This window comes from Erpetoichthys calabaricus, chromosome 8 (assembly GCF_900747795.2).
Source record: "Erpetoichthys calabaricus chromosome 8, fErpCal1.3, whole genome shotgun sequence".
Lineage (NCBI taxonomy): Eukaryota > Metazoa > Chordata > Cladistia > Polypteriformes > Polypteridae > Erpetoichthys > Erpetoichthys calabaricus.
In genome coordinates, this window is record NC_041401.2 from 6,150,788 (window position 1) to 6,160,696 (window position 9,909).

The following is a 9,909-nucleotide window of genomic DNA, read 5'->3' on the forward strand; positions in this document are numbered from 1 at the left end:
AGTAAATATATATATATATATATATATATATATATAATATATATAATATATAGTATATATATATATATATATATATATATATGTGTGTGTTTTTTCTCTGTCACCATTACAAAGATGAGCACGCTGTTCTTTCTATTTTAAAAAACACTTTGCCGCCTACCACGCGACCGAAACTTTAGAATTATAAATTGCATCACGTCCCCGTTTTCGCTCTAATTTCACTTTTCAATATAAATCTGCGAGACTCAGCAGAGCTTCAAACGACGGCCTGGCCATTATAGGGACTGTTTTCGGATTTTCAGGTGTTAGCTTTCAAGACGATCCAAAAGAAATTTATTTTATTTATTTATTTATTTATTTATTTATTTATTTATTCTATTAGACGCAAATTAAATGGTTTCTGCGCAGCCAAAGTTGCTTCCTATAACGAAAATCAGCTTTAACTTCGTGACCAAAGTTGACTGCTTCGCCCTGAGGAAACCCCCAAAATGCACACACTTTTAAACACAGACATCGAGATAATTACTTTTATTCTACAAATAATAAAATTTTTGCACCTTTTATGAGCTATCAAAATAAACAATAATCCCATAGGAATTACATAACACTAAGAAAATCACATTTAAAGAGAAATGCAACATTTTACCAAATGTCCAATACTATTTTTAAAAATGGTCCAGAGATGTTTATTAGAAATCCCAAAATGCGTTGTGGCAATACATCATAATATACAGGATTACAAACAAAAGTACAGTACAAATTGATTCAAGTTGAACCAGCAAGATACACTTCAAACAGCACTTTTTTAAAAGTATTTTTTCTGAACTGCATTATACATGCATTAACTAGTGATCTATTTATGGAGTCGTTTGCGTGAGCGTTGGTGTTTTTCTCCTTAGATTTTTTCATTCCTCTTTCTCTCTTTGACTAGCGTACTACCTAACAACTACAGGAAAATTTGCAATAACGTAATAGCGTAAAACTGCAGGCTCCGTGTTTTGATACATGAAGCCACCGATTCTTTCCAGCGCAGAATCATGCAGTTAATTATTCGGGGGGCAAGCTGTTTTCTACATCAGGGTGAGTGGCAGCCGAAAAAGCAAACGTATGTTTAACACAGAAACAAAAAAAATGAAAAACAAAAAAAAGAAAGAAAAGAAAAGAAACAGTGCAAAAATATATGATAGTCAAGCAGCGTTTGCCGTCACAAAGATGTTGGCATTTAGTTTTATCGTAACCTTTTGTGCAATTACGGTCTCCATATGCCTTTCAGATATATGTGTGATTATAACCAATCAAGCAATCCTTTATTTATAGCGCCATTGATAACACGCACCAACACAACACTCTTAAAAATAAAAGAGCCAGCTTGGCTGTACAGAGCGGGAAAGAGGGGTCCATGAGAAGGGTCCGGAAAGAACCCTTTCTTTAAATCTGTAATGGGTTCCATAATTAACCTTGAACAGACACTAGAGAATTGTGAAATACCAATGGGTTTAGGATTTTTAAAAGGAACTCTTACTCAATACGATAACATAAGATAAGTTCAGGTTTTCAAAATCTGTCACTATCCTGCCTACTACACTAAAAGATTTTTGTTTAGTCCTTTTTCAAAGCCCAAAGAGGCAACTTCATTCGCAGATCACCTTTCCCAGAATGAAATCGAGCAATGGAACCACACAGCCCAGTAAAGTGCCATTTTAGAACCAGCATTTTTAAGAGTGAAGGTGCAATTTAGTTTTATTATTATTTATTAACCATTAATAATAAAACCCTCTCAGTCCAGTTTGAGGCTGTAGGGTATTATTTGTATTATTATCTCCTATCAGTCTCCTGTGTTTCATGGCATTATTAATAGAGCATAACATTCTCAGACCCATATTAATATTATCCGTCCATCCACTTTCTGAACCCACTTTATCCTGAGCAGGGTCACGTGGAAGCTGGAGTCTATCCCAGCAAGCATAAAGACCAAGGCAGGAACAATACCTGAAGAGGGTGCATCAGATATTACTATTATGACTATTGTTATTATTATATTATATTATATTAATAATAATAATTCATTACATTTATATAGCGCTTTTCTCAGTACTCAAAGCGCTATCCACACAGGGAGGAACCGGGAAGTGAACCCACAATCTTCCACAGTCTCCTTACTGCAAAGCAGCAGAACTACCACTGCGATATTATATTATATTATATATTATCCATTCACCCATTCATTTTGTAAACCCCCTTTATCTTGGGCAGAATTGTGGGGAGGCTGGAGCCTAACCTAGCAAGCAAAGGGTGAAAGGCAGGAGCCGTTCCCGGACAGGAATAATAATAATAATAATAATAATAATAATAATAATAATATGATGATGATGATGATGATTGTTGTTGTTGCTGTTATTATTATTAGTATTATTATTATTATTAGGATCTGCACTGGCAATCGGAAGGTTGCCGGTTCGAATCCTGTAAATGCCAATAGGGACTCTGCTCTGTTGGGCCCTTGAGCAAGGCCCTTAACCTGCAATTGCTGAGCGCTTTGAGTAGTGAGAAAAGCGCTATATAAATGCAAAGAATTATTATTATTATTAATTATTATTATTTTTATCATTCCATCCATTCATCAAATTTCTAAGCCCGCTTATCCAGAGCAGGGTCACCAGGAAGCTGGAGCCTATCCCAGCAAGAATAGGGTGCAAGGCATGAATAGTCCTTGGACAGAGCTTACTATTATTATTATTATTATTATTATTATTATTATTATTATTATTATTATTATTATTATTATTATTATTATTATTATTATCATTCCATCCATTCATCAAATTTCTAAGCCCGCTTATCCAGAGCAGGGTCACCAGGAAGCTGGAGCCTATCCCAGCAAGAATAGGGTGCAAGGCATGAATAGTCCTTGGACAGAGCTTACTATTATTATTATTATTATTATTGTTATTATTATTATTATTATTATTATTCGGATACAAGTTTTTAATTTCCTCCTTTCACCAAAGACCAACATAAATTTGTGGGAGAATAAAATAGAACTGTGCAAGCTTGCATGATTTTACAGTAAAGAAGTGCTAAGGCAACAGAATAGATTTCTAAGCACTTGTCTGCTGGTTAGATTATTTAAATTTTTTTTTCATATAAATTAGACATAATTCTACTTTTCTTTTTTTTTTAACTTCTTTTTATTATAAAATATTGATGGAGCTGCATGGGTTAAAAAAGGAAATCGACCTTATAAAAGTTCATTTAAAAATTCTGTACAAAATCACAACAAAATAATTCAGCATGGGAAAGATAAGTAGTAAAATGCTGGTTGAAAAATATATATATATATTTTTTATATATATTTTAATTGGCCCATATTTGTTTAAAAATTGCATAGATTCCTAATTATTGCTTGCGGTTTTGTTAAATGGATCAGATAGTGCCACCATTCTTCTTTTCCCGTTAGACCGTGGCTTAGATATAGAAGCGCTATATAGAGTACATATAATACATAAGGGGAATGGGACTGGGGACCCCCGATTCTCCTCAAGGCAGTAACAACATTAAGTACATACTTCAAAATAAACGTATATTTGCACTTTTGTAGCGATGGTACTCAATTTGAGGACGCGTAGAAAAGACAGTCACTGAGTACGTCTGATTGGGTTCTTCAACGTGCTATTTCTGTTTTTTTTCCTCGTTAATCGTGAAAAATAGCATTGAGCTGGGCACTCATGACTCGCTCGTGGTGGGAATGTCCGTCGTACGACATGATGCTGTCCATGGGGATTTCGCACCGAGGGGCAGAGCTCGCGTAAAGGGAAGCGTGACCCTGGGCTGCCGGATAGTGCATGGTGAAGGCATAATTTTTCTCGAACTCCGACGCCAGTTCGTGCTTGAAGGAGAAGTTCCCGTTGACGCTCAGAGGTGGACTCAAGGGTCCGTCAAAGGAAGGGCTCGTGCAGTCATTGAGCGCGTTCTCGAAGAAAGGCTCGAGCGCGCTCCCGTACGAGTGCGGCTTCACGTGAAAGACGTGGGAGCTGTCCATGGTACCGTACGGAGGACTGGGAAGACCGGGAGACTGGTAGGAGAACGGATGGACCGGGAAGGAAGCACTGGCCGTTTGCATATGTGAGGGCATTTCCTGGCTCTGCTCCGGAAGGAAAGTTCTGGGGTTCAGCTGAAGGCACCCGGCCACCAGATTTGTCGTGGGCTGCGACAAGCCTTTGCAGAGGGCTTGCACGAAAGCCATCAAGTCTGGGCTTTTACCTGACCTTAGGACTTCCGAAAGCGCCCAGATGTAATTCTTCGCCAGCCTCAAGGTCTCGATCTTGGAGAGCTTTTGCGTTTTGGAATAACACGGGACAACTTTGCGCAGGCTGTCCAGGGCGTCGTTGAGTCCGTGCATGCGGTTCCTTTCTCGCGCGTTGGCTTTCATGCGCCGAAGTTTAAAACGCTGTAGCCTGGCTTTGGTCATTTTCTTTTTCTTGGGCCCTCGTCGTTTAGGTTTCTGGTCATCTCCATCCTCCTCTTCTTCGTCTTCTTCCTCGTCGTCCTCCAGTCTGTTAAACTCGTCATCGTCGTCCTCGTCGTCTTGAGCCATGGGGTCTTCGTCATTTTTCTTTTCCATGTCGTGTTCGTCTTGAGAGCTCAGGCATTCGTCGGTCCAGTTAGAGGTACTTTGGGACTCCGGCATGATGCTCTTGTCTGTGTAGGATTTTGTCATTGTCGAAACCTGCAGCAATGAAAAACACAATCGATGTATGACGATCTGTTTGTACCTGCCTTTCACCCGAGAACTCGTCACGGCGTCGGTGAAGGACACTATGCAATAATAAATGGAATTAATTTGTAAAAAAAAAAAAAAAATGTAGCTTTGCGACTTAGCCGTTAAGGTTTTGGACTTTAAGCCCCGAAGTTGTGGGTTCAGATCTGACACTGTGTGACCCTGAGCAAGTCACTTCACCTGCATGTCTGTGCTCCAATTGGAACAACAAAACGAACGTATCTCCAGTGTGGAAATCGCTTAGGATAGATAAGCCAGCCAAATAAGTAATAATACAAATAAATCTGATCAATCTTAATGCAATTTATTACTCGAATGTGCGTTTAAAGTACCATCGTTTTATTAACACGTATAAACTAAACACATCTTAAAAGAACAACGCACGTTGAACGCTTACATTTTCATATAACGACTTCCAAATTAAATGATTTGCATAAAAAAAAAACAAAATGCCAGCTCTAAGTATAACCTGCAAAAAATAAAACAAATCAATCCCAATTTATGAGCTTTAAGTGGTTTAAAAGAAAAATAAAACGTTGCAGGAACGTATTCAGATTTAAGAAAAAAAGTACATGAATCGATTATTTGAATATAATAATGTGTCGTTGTATTATACACATTTATTTAAATAAAATGCCCAATTCTCAGCAAAAAAATACAACATTAATGCCGTTAGTAAAATAAGCCCCGGCAATTGTATTATTTAGCGTTAAGGAGGCAGAAGGTGCGATCTTATGAAATTCTATACGTATAATTAAATCTCAGCCGTTCAGGTGATCATTTTCTTCTTCCCCTTGTAAACATTTGTCTGATTTCTAAGGCGGCTTGTTAAAGTATAAACCGTTCATGTTATTCGATTAAAGGACGTTTTCACAGCCAAACTCGCTCTTAAAGCTAAAAAAGAGAGAGAGCCCAGCTGACGTGGATGGCATTCCTCGCCTTTTACAAAACCGGGAATTGTTGGGTTGAAATTCCTCTGGGTGTGAGCAAATTCGATGCAACAATTCAATTCATTACTAATTGTTCGCCTGGTCTCCTGTTTCCTGATGCTGTAACAGGTAGCATATGGTCCTATCTTTCACGCCGCTTTTCGCTAAATTCTACTTCCACGCCAATTAATAATGTATAGTGTGGCACATTTAGAAAGCAGAACAATATTTGAATCGAGTTCGGCCTCGTACATACCTGCCTTTTACCAGATAAGCTTTTTTAAATTAATTTTTTATTATTAATTTAAAATAACAAGATACACCTGCGGTTACGACTTTAGAATTTAGCATGAACCAATTTTACGGAATGATTCACGACGCAAATACACAATTACTGTTTGCCCGTCAAGTTCATGAAGCAGATCAGTTACCTTTTGCCGTATCTCTCGTTACTGTGCTCTCATAACCCTTCTTGCGAGGTGACACGCTATTTTCTGGATGCTTGTGTGGTGGATGCTCAGGTTATATAGCGGCGCTGCTGATGCTGAGAGATGAGCATGGTCTATCCGGAGCCGCGGCTCATAACCTTGCGACTAGCGGCTGGCAGACTGGCTCCGCCCCCTTTTTTACTGGCACGCGCCATATGGTCACCCACGTCAGGCAAGCGGCCCCCACCGTCACGTGACCGCGTCCATTTGTATGCAGCAGAGCTCTCCGTTCCATCCCTTTGTGGCCAAAAGAAAGTGGCCATCTGTCGCCAGTTAGAGACTCCGTGGACCTGTTTGTACCCGCAGGATAAATTAACCCTTTCTGCACTTGGAAGTGACTTCCTAAATATGAATTCATCAATCAAATTAAATTATACAATCATATGTGAGCTTTGTTTAAATGCCGTATACTCACTGTACTGCTGAACTATCGCCTTTGCCTTTTGGTTATCCCTTTCCCAGGTTTAACTCGAAGTCACTGAGAGGAGCTTTCAGGAATAAATTGTTATTATAAATAAATAAATAAATAAATAAATAAATAAATAAAGACAAGTGATTTATACAGAGAGTGGAAAAAAACAAGCTGCAAACCGGCACAAGAGCATTGCATCTGCAATTAAAGTGTTGGGCCGTTTTGAAGAGGTCCGTCATTTCTGATTCATATTATATTATAATAGATATTCAAATTTTATCTAGGATAGATAGATAGATAGATAGATAGATAGATAGATAGATAGATAGATAGATAGATAGATAGATAGATAGATAGATAGATAGATAGATAGATAGGGAAAAAAGAAGAGCAGTATATATTATATTAAAAAATAAAAAGACATGGAAGCCACAATATAACAAACAAACAAATAAATAAATGGCTAAGGAAGGCAATATATAATAGATGTATAGGTATGACACTATAACAGGTAGAAAGACAGATAGCTAAGGAGGGTAGTATAAAACATATAGATAGGAAAGGCGCTATATAAAAGATATATATATATTTTTTTTTAATCATATAGTTTCTTTTTCAGCTATCTCTCTATCTATATATATTTTATATAGTGCCTTTTCTATCTATCTATCTATCTATCTATCTATCTATCTATCTATCTATCTATCTGCTAGTGCTTTTCATGTATAGTGCCTTTCATGTATTGTATATAATGCCTTTCATTCATCTATCCCACTCCATGACAGCTAAAACAGACAGACAGACAGATAGATAGATAGATAGATAGATAGATAGATAGATAGATAGATAGATAGATAGATAGATAGATAGATAGATAGATAGATAGATAGATAAAAATATTTTTACACGCTTTTTTTAATGTTCTTTAATTAGGTGTGAATCTAAAATAGTTTCAATATTCTGATTATTATTATTAATAATAATAATAATAATAATAACAGCAATAATAATAATAATAATATTTGCATCTGCTTTTGCCGTTTTTCTTGTTATATGTTCTGTATCTTTTATTTCAATACGGTCTTAAAGAACTTGGCTTGGACTGATGCTATTTCAAATTAATGTAAAGCAAGTACATTGTGGAGAATTCCGCTATTTTATTCCGCTTTACATGCAGTGATTCGTATCCGAAAAGAATTTTGAGAAGTTCTAACCACGCGTGTTTATCTGTGTATACATGTGAGTATTTTGTATGTGTGTGTGTGTGTATTTATAGAGAAACAAAGAGTGAATCCTTGCGATGCTCAGTTTTATTTTTCCTTCTCGTTAACGAAGATTTAGGCCAGGCGGTTTACTCGCCTATAAGTCCATTAGGAAGTCAGACAGACGGCCGCCCGTCCCGCAGATCAAAATCGTCCAAAATAAGCGCCGTCGTTTTAAGGAGCTGCGTTGCCGACTTCTGCTCAGACTGGCGGGTCACACCGCGCGTTGAAATCTTTTTGGTCCTTAAATCCCAAATCCTAAGCGCCGTTAATCTTCGCTATAATTGCACTTGTGGCGAGGGTGGTCGTCGGACGGTGAAGTGGCCAAGTCTGGCCTGAGTGTCTCTAAGTAATGAATGACTTCTTTTCAAACTGAAGGTCGGCACGCGAGCTACACGCGCTCTAACAAAAGCCTGTTTCACGGATCACTACGCTGATCCAACGACCAAAATCTGCTTCTTTCTATTCAAAGTTATAGAAGCCAAAAAAAAAAAAACATAACCCCGTCACGTTAAAAGGGGTGGCCGGCATTGCAGATAAAAACGAATCAAAACTGGAAAGTTTAAATATTTGACATGTCGTATTTCTAATTAAATAAACAGCTTAAACGACAACCTTTTCACATTTTTTCCCGTTTATTTTTTATAACCAACTAACATTCTGCGCGCGCTCACTTTCAATGAATGAACACGGCTATGATTCAAAAAATGAGAAAACTAATAATCTTTTAACTGTCGTGAGAACTAAATCTGTTAAATAAGGTTCGACTGTAAAAAGAATTATTAAACGGTGCGCAGTTGTCCACGGCATACAATCCATCCGATTTAAATCTCCTGGGCATGCGGCATTATCTTAATTAAGATAATTGATTCGTATTGCACCTGCGAGAAGGACAACGTGAATTTGACCCAAATTGCAGACCGCTAATTTTCAGCTGGACTAATAAAACATATAATGTTTGGAATATAATATATTTGACCTCCTAAGAGTTCTTTTTCTTTTGTTTCTGCAGTTATTGATTTTTTTATGTGTGTGCATGAAAAGTGCGGGTCACGTGAAGACCTTTGCCTCTTTTGGAAAAGCAAGTAAGCACATAATGTCGTGTCGGCTCCTGATTTATGGACTTTTTTTTTTTTTGCTAACCATCTGTTGATATTCACTCTTTAACTCGGAGGTCAAAAGCCCAAACAACAGGTAACGGTGAAGTGTCTACCTCACCATGAAGCATTCCCGATAATCTGTCTCTTTAAAATGAACAAATTGGTTGGCCAAACTTAGAGGAGGCTGACATAAATACGAATGTTTGTTCACTTTTATCTGAGGTTTCCAAGCAAACGGATAAGCGAAGAGTGAAACGAACCTGCACAGATGTGGCCGCCAAGTCAGCACCAGAGACAGCTCAGCGCGGGGAGGCGGCTCGGGCATCGAAGTGCGCCTGGAATTCAAATGGGGGGGTGTGTGGGGGGGTCGGGGGGACTTCAACAAGACAGGCTGGTGGGGTTTAAGAAACGGCGACAGCGCCACAGAAGAGCCCGAGTGGGTCAGTCCTGTCAAAGTCTGTCGAGATCACAATGGCGTTTGGTCGGAATTAAGGACACGAGGAAGGAAATCACAGGGGAGTCTCGGGGCCAACTCTGTCTTCATCTCGAACCTGTGAACGAAACTCAGCGCTGTGCCTTACCGCACCATAGCATGGCTGTCCTGGAGTGGGATGAGCGGATGAAAGGCACTATACTTAAAAAGCACTGGCGGATAGATAGATAGATAGATAGATAGATAGATAGATAGATAGATAGATAGATAGATAGATAGATAGATAGATAGATAGATATGAAAGGCACTATATAATAGATAGATAGATAGATAGATAGATAGATAGATAGATAGATAGATAGATAGATAGATAGATAGATAGATAGAAAAGGCACTATATAAAATATATATAGATAGAGAGATAGCTGTAAAAGAAACTACATGATTGTAGATATTATAAATAAAAACTACATCGAAAGACGCTGTGTAACAGATGGATAGGAAAGGG

At 38.0% G+C, this 9,909-nt stretch overlaps 1 protein-coding gene across 1 annotated transcript; it reads right to left on the reverse strand.

Moving 5' to 3' along the window:
• Positions 1–513: 513 nt before the first annotated feature.
• Positions 514–6,295, reverse strand: neurod1 (neuronal differentiation 1). Its single transcript, XM_028792409.2, has 2 exons — positions 6,138–6,295; positions 514–4,726 (listed from the first exon to the last, which is right to left on the reverse strand). Exon 2 carries the CDS (start codon positions 4,715–4,717, stop codon positions 3,692–3,694), a length of 1,026 nt encoding a protein of 341 aa, XP_028648242.1. The 5' UTR covers positions 4,718–4,726; positions 6,138–6,295; the 3' UTR covers positions 514–3,691.
• Positions 6,296–9,909: the final 3,614 nt, after the last annotated feature.